Source organism: Malaclemys terrapin, chromosome 7, assembly GCF_027887155.1.
Source record: "Malaclemys terrapin pileata isolate rMalTer1 chromosome 7, rMalTer1.hap1, whole genome shotgun sequence".
Lineage (NCBI taxonomy): Eukaryota > Metazoa > Chordata > Testudines > Emydidae > Malaclemys > Malaclemys terrapin.
The window spans coordinates 22,767,236-22,781,689 of record NC_071511.1 but is presented as its reverse complement, the minus strand read 5'-3'; the positions used below and the strand labels follow the sequence as shown (position 1 = coordinate 22,781,689).

Here is a 14,454-nt window from a genome sequence, read left to right as displayed (position 1 = left end):
GGTCTGGAGCTGTAGCCCGAGCCCCACCACTTGGGGCCAAAGCCGAGCCAAGGGTTTCAGCCCTGGGTGGTGGGGGGCTCAGGTTACAGGCCGCCTGTCTGGGGCTGAAGCCCTGAGCGTCGACTTTGCCCCCCTTCCCACATGGGGGGGTGAGGCTTGAGCTTTGGCCCCCCCACTTGGGGTGGCGGCGCTCAGGTGGGCTGAGGCTTCGGTCCTGCCTCCTGAGGTCACATAGTAATCTTTGCTGTCAGAAGGGAGTTGCGGTGCAATGAAGTTTGAGAGCCACTGATCTAGTCTAAAACCCTGCCAAGATGCAGGATTTGCTGCATCTCTTAAACACAACTATTTGCTGCTGATAGAAAAGTTATAGAGGACAATTATTAATTAGTGGGTTGTAAAAGTGCCAGGGAAGAGCCAAGTATAATCATCCCCATGATTTATTTTTAATTAATATTTCGCTGGATTAAAAACTGAGTAAGGACTTCAGGATTTACCCCAGGACTATGCCCTGGTCTACAATGTGGAGGGGGGAAGAGGATCGACCTAAGTTACGCAACTTCAGCTACGTGAATAACATAGCTGAAGTCGACGTACTTAGATCGACTTACCATGGTGTCTTCACCGCGGTGAGTCAACTGTTGCTGCTCCCCCATCGACTCCACCTGCACCTCTCAAGGAGCTGGAGTACAGGAGTCGACGGCAGAGTGCTCAGGGGTCGATTTATCGCCTCTAGACTAGACGCGATAAATAGATCCCCACTGGATCGATCGCTGCCCGCCGATCCGGCGGGTAATGAAGACATACTCTTAGTAAAAATGGAACGTGAGTGAAATCATGTTTAAACAGGATGCAGTTTTAATTTTTTTCTCACTGAGAAATTCCCTTTGAAACAACTGCCTTTATTACAGGTAGCATATAAATTGAAGATCATATGACATGGACATTATTTCCCCTTGGCCTGCTTGATTTTCCCATTAAAGATGTGAGAGGAATGAGTGCAATTTATTTTTTGCTTATAACTGAGGTATTTTAACTATGTAAGAAGAGACACAAAGTTAGGCACATAAGCCAGGTTCGCTAGCTCTTATATAATAAAATAATTAGTAAACTTCTTTACCTGTGGTGTCCAGCCTCCCATCACATAGAGTTTATTATTTACTGTTACCACAGCATGGCAGGCCAGTTGCACTGGGAGAGGCGCCACACTTCTCCAGCTATCTTGCTCCATGGAATACTTCTCAACAGAGTTTGTGACCAGATATTGGTTTTTCAGTTTCATTTGCCCTCCTATGACATACAGGTCATTATGAACAGTGCCCAAGGCATAGAGTTCACGAAACTGAGCAGTGCACAAACTTTGCCAAAACCGGTTTCCTCTATTGTGGTACCTGTAGGAAAATCCAAAGTTAGAAACTGTGGTTCTGATAAAATCATATCAATTTTGTATTTACATCTCCCTTCTCCAGTTTCAGATGATGTTACAGTGACAACAGAAGTTCTTTCTCTTGTCAACAGAGAAGAAAAGTTTCTAGCCTTGAACTCAGTGGGATTAGTCATGTGCATTAAGTTACTCACATGCATAAGTGTTTGCACTATCAAGGCTTTAGTAGGGATTTAGGAACCTAATTCTAGGCACTTAAGTTTGAAAATGTTGACCATAATTAAAGTATCCTTATTTTGCATGAGCTGAGCACTCATAACTCCCACTGCACTCAGTGAGAGCTGCAGTAGCACCTCTGAAACGAAGACCACATTTATTTAAGTGCCTAATTATGGATTTATGCGCCTCAATTTAGGCCCCACGTTTGCTGATGTTGGCTTCAGTTTTTTATCAGTCTTGATTCCGGCAAAGCTCTCATGTCCTTAACATGGGTTTATCTGAGTGAGGAATGAGTAAAAACAGAGTGAAGATTTCAAGATTATTAATTAATAATAATAATAATAATTATTATTATTATTATTTATTAAATTTTGGCTCCCATGCATGATCAGCATGGTATAGTTAAAGCTGGGTGTAGATTCACGAATGACCAAACTCATTCATTAATTTCCACATCTCAGACATCAGCACCACTATTAAATAAATGACCTGGAGGAATGATCCAGGAAAGAAAATACTAACAAACTGGTGACCTTTTAGTTAGGGGAATATGAGGTATTCAGAAAGAGATTTAGGACCAAATCCAGCTCACTTTATTTATACAAGGATTCCATCTAAGTCAATGGGCTTTCTCATGAATAAAAGGGTCAGGATTTGGCCCTAAATATAGAAGGAAATGCCTCCGTGTTTCATGGAGAGGGACAGGTTGCCCTTTGTAACAAATTGCTTTGGGTAACTGAAATCCGTATACAAACATGGGGAGAAGAATGCTTTCTCTGGTGGCCTTTTCCTGCTCCAGGAACATTATTTATAGTTTAACTTTAAAACAATGATTAATTTTTTCCTCCCGTTTGAGGATACACACCTATAAATTTCAATGTTCTTGGTTTTTTGTCTAGACATTTTGGCAGCACTGGCCTCCCCTGCCACAATAATATCGTTGTTCTCAGTGACAACACCGGTACACACACATCCTAAACCCTCACCATACTTCGGGGAGGAAATGAAGTAAGTCTTTTGTGTTGCAGGAGCGTAACAAAAACTGGCATCTGCATAGCTACCATGTCTTGATCGAATCCCCAGAGAATTATTGCCGATGCAAAGTAGAAGACTGGTGGTCTCCATGCCATAGCGAAGACTGAGAGAGGGGTGGTTGGATTTCTTTATAGTTTCTAATGCTCCATCAATCATATCATGACATTCTGAATTAGATAGAAGCACCGTGTTCCTTTTCCGAGCTTCCACTAGGAAAGAAGGGCTTACAAGTTCCAGTCTCACTTGCTTCAGGAGTTCAATCAGGTGCTCGACACGTGATTTTCTGCTATGGTTCACCCATCTGAGGACCAAGTCCAAAATGCTCTCCTCCCGGGATACATTCAGATCATCTGATCTTATGAGACTCAGCAATTGCTGTGCTTCAATCTCTAATATTTCTTCATGCAAGCTCACCTCAGCAAAGTGCTGATACAAATATTGCCTGGCTTGATCGGACAATTCTTCTGCCCCAATGTGCTTTGCAAAATAGTAGATCCCCACACAGTTGGAAGCATCCATATGGTCCATCATGTATTTCTGACACACATTGAAAACATCTTCCATCTGCATAAAAAATGCAGCAACAGCAACACTTTGGACATTGAAATTAGTGAGGTGCAAATCTGCACTGTACATGTAGTTGAGTATTATGGACACACTCTCTGATGAGATGTCATAGAGCACCACTTCTCTTTGGGTGCATTCAAGCAAGCCACAGGTAAACATGGCTTTGAAATAGGGACTGAACGCAGCCAATATCAGTTTATGGCAGGGGAACTTCTCACCTTCTGCTACAAGGACCACATCAGTCATTTGTGTTAATTCTTTCATACTGTTTAATTGATCCAGTAAAGTCAAGCTATGTCGCTGCTTCCTTTTCCCTTCAGTCTTGTGATCCATGATAAAACTCCAAATTTTCTATTTTTAAATCTCTTCAAGAACTTGCTTGATTTTTGGAAGGGCTATTTGCATGTCCGATTGCTCTCAAAGTGTTATGAACTTCATCATAAAATATTTCTGGGGGGAGGAAAGCATATAATTTTCTTATAAGAATAAACCCTCAGACAATTGAATTTTGCTGTTAAATCCTAACAATAGTAAGCATTTCTAGAGGACAGGTTACAAAACATTCATACATACTTGAGCATGTATAACAGTTTCACTTTCAAATTGAGCTTGATTCCAAGATGACGACTGTATCATTTTCACTCTCGTTTTTGATGCCTGAACAAATGAAATATAGTTTTCATTTTGCATCTACAATTGATACATATTTTTAATATTCTGACTGGGCACTGGCATTTAATAGACAAAATATTGCATTACAGTAATGTTATAATGATGTAATGCATGCTACCAAATATTTATGGTATTGTTTAGAGAGATCCAAGAGATTAAATATTACGTCCCAACTGGAACTAAAATTACAAGGCCAAATCCTCCAAATCACTCAATCAAAACTCTTACTGATATTATGTGTAGACATCCAGCTACCTGCTAACTGAAAATCAGGCCCTGTGTTTCTGCTTAGCCTAAAAATCAGTTATTGGTATTGACAATGACACTCATCATTTGAGCCTATTTTGACTTAAGCTGACAGGTTAAAAGTCATATGTTTAATTGACCTTACCTATGTGACACATAGGTTTCACAGCTCAGATTATTAAAATTGAAAGAAATTTAAAATTTACTTGTCACCATTACCTTTTACATTGATCTCAGCCTGGATTTTGAGAATCAACTGGTCAGTTTCACTTCTGTTTATAGTCCATTTAGAATCATTTTCAGGCTGTCATAGGCTAGCACAATGTTGCAGTATTTGCCTTGCAAACTCTGCAACCCAGTGGGAGTTCTGCGAGTGCAATTCATGCAGGGTTGATCCCTAATTAAAGTCTTTTGCCTGCCTTGACTAGTTTTAGATGTGATAAAACTCCAAGGGAAAAAATATACTTTCAACGACTATATTTTTATCTCTGCCATTTGGCTCACAGTTTTCCTCCCTTTTTCCTGACATGTCACAGATATAAAAAATAAATACAAAGAGCCTGATTTCAGGGCATTTACACTGGCAAATAACTGGAATAACACTTCGTGAATCAGTGTTCTCCAAAGACAAAGGCCACCTCAAATGATCTTTGGTGTGCAGTAATTTTTCCATTTTCTCCCCTCAGTTTTCTTGTCAGTCAAAGAAACCCCAAACATTCCTTTCAGAGTTCTCTTTTGTGGCTCCCTGCTGTCACCTCTCTTAGGGCCTGATCCAAAGTCTATTAAAGCAAATGGAAAGATTCTCAATGACTGTAAAAGTTCATGGATCAGGCCTTCAAGCTTCAGTTCACACACACACACACACACACACACACACAAAACCAGTCCACCACACAGATTTTGCTGAATGTCACTTTATAGTTCGGCTTCTTTAGCTCAGTGGCACACTTCAGTGCTCACTGTTCCTTAAAGACTTCAGCAGGAGTTTTGTCTGGGTAAGGACTTCAGGAAATGGGCCCACAAGGCTAACAACAATCATGGGCTTGAGTCTTCATTGCGTCACACCTTGTATAGTCATTTACACTTCTGTGAAGCAGGTATAAAACATGACCACCAATGCAAGTGAGTGAAGAATTCAGATTCACTATCATTTTACACCAGAGTAAATGTACATAACGCAAGATGGTAGAGATTCAAGCCCACTAAGCCCATAGAAAAGGCCTGTTTACACAACAGACCTGGTTCTCTGCTCAAACTGGGGTCAAAGACGTAATGGGCAATCGGCAGACATTGGGTGGCACCACCTACCCATTTGTCCCCCACTGCATCTCCCAGCTCAAATCCCAGCATGCAGAGGGTATTGAGAGAAAATCCCTGCACTTCTGTCCTCCCACTAGCAGGGACAACCATGAAGCAGCCTCCTACTTGGTGCAGTAGCAGATACCACCCTGCCTCTCCCCCTGCTGGCAGCCTTCTCTGTGGGTTTGAGGAGAAGAGTAGAGCAGGCAGAGAAGATGTCACTGAGGAGAGGCAACCCTAGACCCGGTGCTCGCATGGCAAGGGAAAGGAGGAGGACCCCAGGTGAGCGGGAGAAAGGCTGCAGGAAGTAGGGAGAGACCCACAGGGATACATAGGGTGGAGGATTGTTCTTAGATCTGAGGACAGTGCGCTGTGGGGAGGGGAGGACAAACATCCGAACCAGTGGAGGGAAAGCAGAAGAAAGAGGAATGGCGGGAGAGAGTTAGGTTCTATCTACCTGCCTACTCATCACCATCATATCTGAGGACCTCCACTCTTCCCAAGTGTTTCAAAATACAGTCCTATCTGCCTGCACTATGAAATTTACCATGTTGTAGAACCCCGTTAAAACATGGCCATTCCTCCCAGCATAGTTATTAACTTAAAATAATATGATCTGGTAGTGTTGTTGGGAGGGGCCTGGGCCTGAGTCTGCATTGTCTTACACCAGTGTAACTCCATTTACTACTGATTTGCACCAGGGAATCTGAGGGGAGAATCTGGCCCATGTTTCTAAACTGTGTGCTACAGCCTTTCCAAAGGCCTTTACGTAGTTCAGTGACATCGTTTAACAAGGTTTGGTGCCATCTATAGTGGCCCCAGATGGTATTTTAATTGAATTTTAATTATTTATATACTGTATCTTTATGTTTATCCAAAGGGAAAAAATGTGAAGGACACGGTGGTTTTGTAATCTTTTTCTTTGTACCTCACAACCTCCCCAATTCAGTTGAAAAGCTATGGACTCGGAGATGCACTGATATAAAACCGGTGTGAGGGGAGAATGAGGCCCTGTAAATCTGTGCCAAGGCACATGTATCTGTCATGTCTAGAGGCATCGGTGTTTTAACACACTTTTTGTTTGTAGGGTGATAATGAGACAGTACTGTTACAGAACTGTGCTAAGGAATCATGTCACAGGGTAAGTGATTTGTAGACAGGCTGTAAAATCATGGTATAGCCATGTTTGAAAGCTGTTATAAAGATGGTCATAAACCTGCTCCCAAATCCTGCAAACACTAAATAGGGCTATTCAAATAAGAAATATTATACACAAGCAGGAGCAGGATCTCAGTCTGCAGCTGTGGTGAGCAGCTCCCTGTAGCATTAACAAGACTCTAGGTTGTAGGCTCATTTTCGTTAACAAAAAAGACATCAATATGAAAAACATAAGTGTATGAAATTATCAAAAAATCCACTAAGGGGCTCCTCACGGCAGAGTCCACATCTCTCTGTAGTGTCAAAGTTTAGACATCATAATTTTCTCCCAAGTGAGGAAGGGCTGTGCAGTTACAGTACCAGCCCCAGGACTGTGCTTTCAGTTGTTAAGATGTTTGCATAACTAGTCATCATGCTGTTTTAGCAAGTTATGTGGATTTCTTACACTGAACCTACAGTAAAAGCCCGACACATCAATTGACTTTGTCACTTCTTTCCATTTTCCAAGTCTTGAGCTCAACACAACAAATTTGAGCAATGGATCAGGATTATTACCAGATTTTAAAAATGTATCTGGAAAACAAACCATAACGAGTATCTCTGAGGGCCAAATTCTGAGTTTATGACTCAGTTTGTACTTAGTGAAAGGAAGTGAGAATTTTGCTGGAATAAAGACTTAGTAGAGAATGAAAAAGGGCCTCAGGACTGGGCGCTATGCTTGTGAAAGGTGACAAAGGTGACAGTATAGCCATTTTTTGCTGTCTACATTGAGAACCCTGTGGGGGAATAGGCCTGGCTGGCCTCCCTTGCACCGATCAGAACATTGGTGAAGACTCGTCATATAGGCCCGCCCTGCAGGCCACAAGCCTGAACTAGGCTAAGTGACACAGTCTCCTGCCAAACTCGGTCAAGGGTCATGACCAGAGGAGGTGGGGGGCGGGGGCAAGGAGGGAAAGAATAAAAAGCCCCAGCAGCAGCACTAATGAAATATGTTTATGGCTGACTGAAATATAATAACCGCTTGTGTGAAGCAATAGGTAACTTTAGCTGAATGCAAACTGACTAAATGCAACTTCTCCTGTGAGCACCCTGTAATTCCAGCTAAATGCAAAACTAGCCAATTAGATACCTTCTTTGAGCGTCCTGTCAACCCCGCCCCGGTACACTGACCCTAACACCCCGGAAGGTACTATGCACCCTGCCGAGAATATACCCCGGATAAATGCCAAGTCCTGACCAGAATGGGGAACCCCCCCACTCTGCACCCCATTCTCGGAAAATACCGAAGGGAGGGTGCCAGGAATAAAGGGGGGAAACTTGTTTTCGTAAATGACATATAACTTGTACTATGTTTGCGGTTTGTAAGAATAAAAGCAGCCTGCGCACTGTGCTGGGTGTGGTAGTTTTCGGACTGCTACCCCAACGCGTTGGTATGTATTGCAATAAACTGGCCTCAGGCTTGAGTCTGTGAACTAAAATCAATGTGTGGGTGACATTTTCCACGACAACCCATTACACTACTGATCCAGTAGCTGACTTCACTGGGAGTTCTGCATAGGGCTTGTAGGATTAATTGGGCCTTAAAGTTGAACAGCAAATGATTTTTTAAGTAGGAGTTGCCTTTTTTTATACTTTGTTATGAAGAAGGATGAAAATTACTTCAACTTTAACTGCAGAGTTAACGCTTTTCATATCTGAAGTTATAATATTTACCTCTCCTCATAAGAACTGTGCATTTCTTTAGCCTCCTCCAATCAAATATCTCAAAGCACTTCCACAAACATTACTGAATGAAATCTTGCAACCCCTCTTGTGAGGTAGGGATTTTTTCCCATTCTACAGATGAGGAAATTTTGGCACAAAGAACTGAAAGGTTACTGAGGAAGATTGAAGATGAAACAGGAATAAAACCCAGGGGTGAAAAAATCCTTTCATTGACTTCAGTGGATCCAGAATTTAACTCCTATGCTTCGGCTCCAAAACCATCATTCTCTTCCTGACTTTTAGTTTACCATTGCATTTAGGTGAGGTAACTGGAAGGACATTACTACTCTCATGTACACTGTTGGAAAGGTTATTAATAATAAAATGGGGCTGCTCTGCTTTCTGCTCTGGCTTATAAAGGGAAAAGATGGAACATTTATATTAAGGAAAGGATAAATGAGACACAAATGTAAATTGCAGCCAGATACTGTATGTATATCAAGCAAAGGGCTTGGATGTCATTATAAAACTTTCAGGACAATGCTCGAGTTTTGTAAGGTCACCAGACGCCCGAAATATATTTATAGCCTTGTTTGATGATTTCATATTTTTTGGTTGTGAAAAATGGATCTAGTTGCAAATCTTCAATTGCAAATGTTACTTTATTTCAGAGCAACATTGTTGATTTACTTCCTGTTCTCGTCTGCTACCTTTATTTTTATTTTACCTGTTTTGTTAGTTTAATTTAATATTCTTCTTTGTGAAGTGCACCTTATTAATAATAATAATACATCATGTTATGCAAAAACTAAAGCTTACTCTCTCCGAGGCTCTAGGGTGCTGCATGAACAGTTAAAAACATAAATACACAGTTGTGATCTCAGAATCTTGAATTCCAGCTTTTATGAAGCTGTCATACTGTAAGCGTACTCTGTCCTTGATTCTCAGTTCCACTACAGCCCCTTTGCGCTGCTCCAATGCAAAGGGACTGTAAACCAGGTAGAGCTGCCCATCCCCCCCAAAATTTCCCTTGTGTAGAGAGATTTCTCAATTGGGGTAGCGTCAGCACTGTGAGTCTATCATTCCTTTTTAGCCCCTACACAGACGGCCTGGCTGAGGGAAAAGGGTGTGGCTGGATTACCTTTGTGCTCCAACAATTCCCAGCCACCAGAATAAGCCCTTGTGGAAGATGGCAGTCAGATGTAAGATAGAATCAGGGGGTAGCCGTGTTAGTCTGTATCTACAACAACAACAAGGAGTCTGGTGGCATCTGTTAGTCTTTAAGGTGCCACCAGACTCCTTGCTGTAGATGTAAGATAGAGCAGCCTTCAGGCTAGTCCTAGAATCTGGCGGATACAAAGGTGGTACAAAGCCTCCTTTGTCTCATCTTCCTTTGGGTTCTGTACAAACAGGGCCGGCTCCAGGGTTTTGGCCGTCCCAAGCAGCCAAAACAAAAAAACCCAAAAAAAAGCCGCGATCGTGATCGCGATCTGCAGTGGCAATTTGGCAGGAGGTCCTTCGCGCCCAGGTGGAGTGAGGGACCGTCCGCCGAATTGCTGCCGAATACCTGGACGTGCCGCCCCTCTCCGGAGCGGCCGCCCCAAGCACCTGCTTGACAAGCTGGTGCCTGGAGCCGGCCCTGTGTACAAAGCACTGCTCAGTCAAAGCCAAGAACTGGGGCCTCTGCCTACATAGTCTTTATGTTTTCTATGCTCTGCTGAGCTATGAAGAAAATATGTTGATTACACATACTTTTATGCCTTGGCTAGCAGCCACTAGAGAGGTAAATCAATATCAGGGTGATAACATTATAAACTGTGTGTTTAGAATCCCAATATCATATTACTGTACGGCCTTAGATGTTGTTAGTAATGGGCTTTACTTTCTATAAAACCTCCATCTAAATGACTTAGGAGCCCAAGTTCCATTTTCAAAAGTGATTTAGGCTTTCACTGTGACATAGGCTCCTAAGTCACGCAGGCATTTTTGAAAATTTTGCCCATAGGGCCTGATCCAAGTCCCAGTAAAGTCAAAGGAATGGCTCCCATTGATTTAAATGGGAGCTGGATCAGACCTATAACTAAAATGTCTCTTCATTGTTCTAGGTGATTTGCACTGAGTTGCTTTGAGCTGGAATGGATGGGGGTGATGAGTCTTTAAACTTTTCTGAGGTTGTAGACATTGCAAGTAGAATTCTGTCCTTGGGATGAGATTGGCCCATATAACATACAGTGTGAGTGTATTTTGCTCATTTCTTCTTTCAAAACCCTTTAGTACATATTTATTTTCACCCAGTTCTAGGCAATGTGAGTTCTTATGGACCCCACACATGGGCTGGCTTCTGCTTGAAAGCTTGTTGCTAGACATGCTCTTGATAGGCTCCCCAGTGATCTTCAGTATGCACATGGTGTGCTTGACAGCTTTCATTTAAAAAAACCCAGGATCATTACTGACAAGCAGCGTACATGACCTTGTGTTCCCTACTGTGATGTATATAGCTATGTAACTGTTATGACCCTGTTTGTGTGTACTGTACTTTTAAAATGCTAACTGCTGTCAGCAGAGACTGGCAGCCATTTTGTGTTACATTCAGGTCAGATTGTTACAGAGGACAAACACATGCACACACTGCTCCCTCATGGACACTTACTTTTCTTCTTCCTGGTTTTGTTGCTCTCTTAAACTAAAGTAACAATAATTCGCACTTAACATAGTGTTTTGCTCTTTGTGTGTGAAGAAACAACACAACACCTAACAACGGGCTTTTCAGCATTTTACAATGCTACACAAACTGTTGGCTGTGTCTTTGATCAGTGGACACTTGAAGATGCTTTGATTGCTTTTCAAAGGGGTTGTGTGGTGTGTGATCCTGAAAAGTTTTGACATTGAATGCTGCATTTATTGCCAGCCCACAGCCCTGAACAGGATGACCAGATGTCCTGATTTTATAGGGACAGTCCCAATTTTTGGATCTTTTTCTTATATAGGCTCCTTTTACCCTCCTACCCCCGTCCTGATTTTTCACACTTGCTGTCTGGTCACCCTAGCCCTGAAGTGGAGTTAGATTAATACTGATTCAATCTTAGCAAATACCAGGAATGTTTTTTTCTTTAAAATGTTACAGATTCATAAATATCAAAGAGCTAGGAATGAAATGACGAAGTGGGCTACCTTTTCAATTATGCCTTAGCCTGACTTTAATTTGAGCATGCTCCAAAACCCTGGGAAATCAATGAAGAGACTCCTATTGACTGTAGTGGGCATTAGATCAGGCACTTTGTGCACATAAAAATTAGCACAAGCAAATTACTGTGTGGGCAGTTTTTGTGCACTAATCAGTGGTACATGAAAGTGATATAAGTTATACACACAAAACCCATTTTTGTTCAGTTTGCATTGCACTTTGCAGATGGGTTTTCCGTATATAAAAATATCATTTGCACAGAGAAGTGATAGTGCACAAAAAGTGCATGCACAAGTATTTTACACACCCAAAATTATGTATTCAGAAAACAAGGCCATTTTTCTAAAATTTCCTCTGTTAGCTAAATCCATCTGCCAAGCTCTCAAGTTTCTCTTTTTGTTTGTCTAAACATGTTTGATATACCAGAAAATTCTGGAAAGCTTGAAATATTATTTATGTTTTTGCTTTTATAAATTGTTTGGTCCACTTTGCGATTACAATACGTGTAATTTAATAATTTGTATAAACCAATTTCCACTTTCATTTTTTAAATTGGCAAAACTTGTGAAATATAATTGACAATAATTACTTGAAAAACGTTACTTACCAGAGCAGTCATCTGGTTAGCAAATGCTAGTGTTCTAAGAGTTAACATCTCCTGTCAATCAACAGTAAGAGTCAAATAGCCTGCTGGTTGTAGAACCCTGACACCTTGACATTAGCATTTCACTAGTCACTGTGCAATTTATGTGAATCTATCCTTTCCTATAACTTTCCCTAGCTTCAGTTTCAGTCAGTAGCAGGCAAATATCATTGTAGGGCCATATCCCCCCTCCCGCACCTCAAACCCATAACAACCCAGCAACCCAGGGCAACAACATAGCAGTAAATCTCGAACAACCCCACAATAATACAGGTTAAATTCATAACAACCCCACAATTCACAATTACACACCTACACTACAAATTCGGAACTCCACAGTCCAGGCCAGACCTAGGCACATGAAAATCCTAAGACAGCAGAGCAACTGGTTCTCCAAGAGCCCTTGCTGAAAGTGCATGTAATTTTCAGATTTGTAGAGAGTGCAAAGGTCCCTATTTTGGTGTGTGCAGCACTGGGGCCCCCAAGTTTCTACATCTGCAGAGAGTCTCTGTTTTCACATCTACTGCAAACCCTATATAAGTACAAATAGACCCCTGGTTTTGTTCTCAGGGGTTCCCATATTGATATCCCTGGGAATGAGTCCCATATGCCCATTTTGAAATGACAGCTGTATATGGAAGTGAGAGGACCTTTGTTTCAGCACCTCCAGGGGGTGCCCAACAGGTGCAAAGGGCTCCAATTTATCTTCCCCATGTAACTGCCAATGGGCCCCAGTTTTGACATCCCTACATGGCCCCCTAAGATCTTCAGGGCCTCTCCAACCCTGCCCACAACAATAACACCCACCCAACAATCCACAGTGGCACTTGCTCACTGCTTGTGAGCCTCAGCAGCAAATCCCCTTCTCTCTTGTGCCTAGAGATGGGAATGGATATATCTACCTTTCTCCCTATTGTCCCCGATGCCTCTGGATCTGCATATGTCTGGGAGACTGCATGAGAGAGAGATGAGGGGGCAAACGGGAGCCAAAGAGATACCTCATATGGCTGCTGCTTATCTGAGAACCTCATGTGGACAGAGAGGGAGCCAGGGTCTATTATTAGGCTTGGCTGGGTTCCTGGCTATGAGAGGGAGCCGTTTTAATGTCACATGCAGAGTACATTAGGACTAAATGAAAGACCTCGGTCTGGCACTGGCGTCTCCCACTACCCCTCTTCCTTCCACTAACTGATTTGTCATCAGCCACATATAACTATTAAGAAAACATTAGGATCCTTGCGTGACCAGACAGCTGCCACTGCACCTTCTCACTGGCAGAAGTTAAGTTTATAGATCCGTCCTAAACAGATCCATCAGCCTTTCTCCACTCCTACATAAAAGGAAACGTGGACTGGGGTTTCAGTAGAAAACGGTTCTACTCTTGCTCTCATAGGGTAGGATTCCGTCCCAAACCCGAGAGTATGGGATGCCACTGTGCCAAGCACATTTAGACTAGGGTTTGACCTACCATAGTGACGAAATAAGGATAGAGTTCCATCCCTAATTCTAAGAGCCAAACTTTTTCTTCAGATATATGTACACAACTCCAGTTGAGTATGAATGGCAGGATTTGGCCCTTACTGTGTTGTCAGTACAGAATATTCTCTTATTTCTAGGGTGCCTTTTGCAGTTCCTATATTACAGAGGTATGAACTCCTTCAGGCCTATTGGCCCTGACTCTGCCCCCACAACTCCATTCCTCCTGCTTTGTGCCACTCCAACTACCTTGGATATTCCCCAGTTCAGGAAAATCCCTGGAAGGCACAGAGGCCGCATTATAGTTCTACGCCACCCACTTACAATCCCTGACATAGAGGGCTTGTCACGGGCATTGGGCCAAAACACCTCTCTGTTCCAGTTATTCTTGGCTTCTGTAATGGCCCTTTAGGTAGCTCTAAGTTAGGCCAGGGATCAAACTGGTCTCCATCTGCCCCAGAATTCGGGAAGCCAGAAAGGTGGTGAACACCATCATTTGGTCCACAACCACTCCCTAAGCTGCATTGCATTCTGCTTGGACACAGCTCAGAATCAGGGACAATGGCTTTGCAGCGTCCAAGAGGCGCTTTTCCTCCCCCCCCCACCCGCCGTTTATCCCTCTCTTCTGCCCTTACCAGGTCACTTAAAGCTGAGGTAGCTCAGTAAGTGACATTGGGCCCTTTTAAAAGAGAAGCATTAATTTTTAAAACTAAAGGTTTTTGGGGGTGTTTCCTAAACAAAGTTGAACTTTGAGACCTTAACTCAGCTCTGAGCAGAAAAAAAAAGGGAAGGACATTTTAGGTTAGAGATTTAGATATGAAGACATGAGGGTCTGATTCTCCTCTCACATTGGTGCAAATCAGGAGTAAA

General features: G+C 42.4%; 1 protein-coding gene across 5 annotated transcripts in view; it reads right to left on the bottom strand.

Moving 5' to 3' along the window:
• Positions 1 to 13,071, bottom strand: part of KBTBD12 (kelch repeat and BTB domain containing 12) — a 54,317-nt gene extending 41,246 nt beyond the window's left edge. For 4 of the 5 annotated variants that reach the window (XM_054036307.1, XM_054036309.1, XM_054036312.1 and 1 more), the window contains exons 1-5: positions 13,011 to 13,071; positions 12,073 to 12,123; positions 3,776 to 3,859; positions 2,466 to 3,652; positions 1,118 to 1,388 (exon numbers count right to left, since the gene is read on the bottom strand). In XM_054036307.1, coding sequence (XP_053892282.1) covers positions 1,118 to 1,388; positions 2,466 to 3,535 — 1,341 coding nt within the window. In that variant the 5' untranslated portion in view covers positions 3,536 to 3,652; positions 3,776 to 3,859; positions 12,073 to 12,123; positions 13,011 to 13,071. The remainder of the gene's footprint in view (positions 1 to 1,117; positions 1,389 to 2,465; positions 3,653 to 3,775; positions 3,860 to 12,072; positions 12,124 to 13,010) is intronic. The other variant, XM_054036308.1, reaches the window with a different exon arrangement.
• Between the last annotated feature and the right edge of the window lie 1,383 nt (positions 13,072 to 14,454).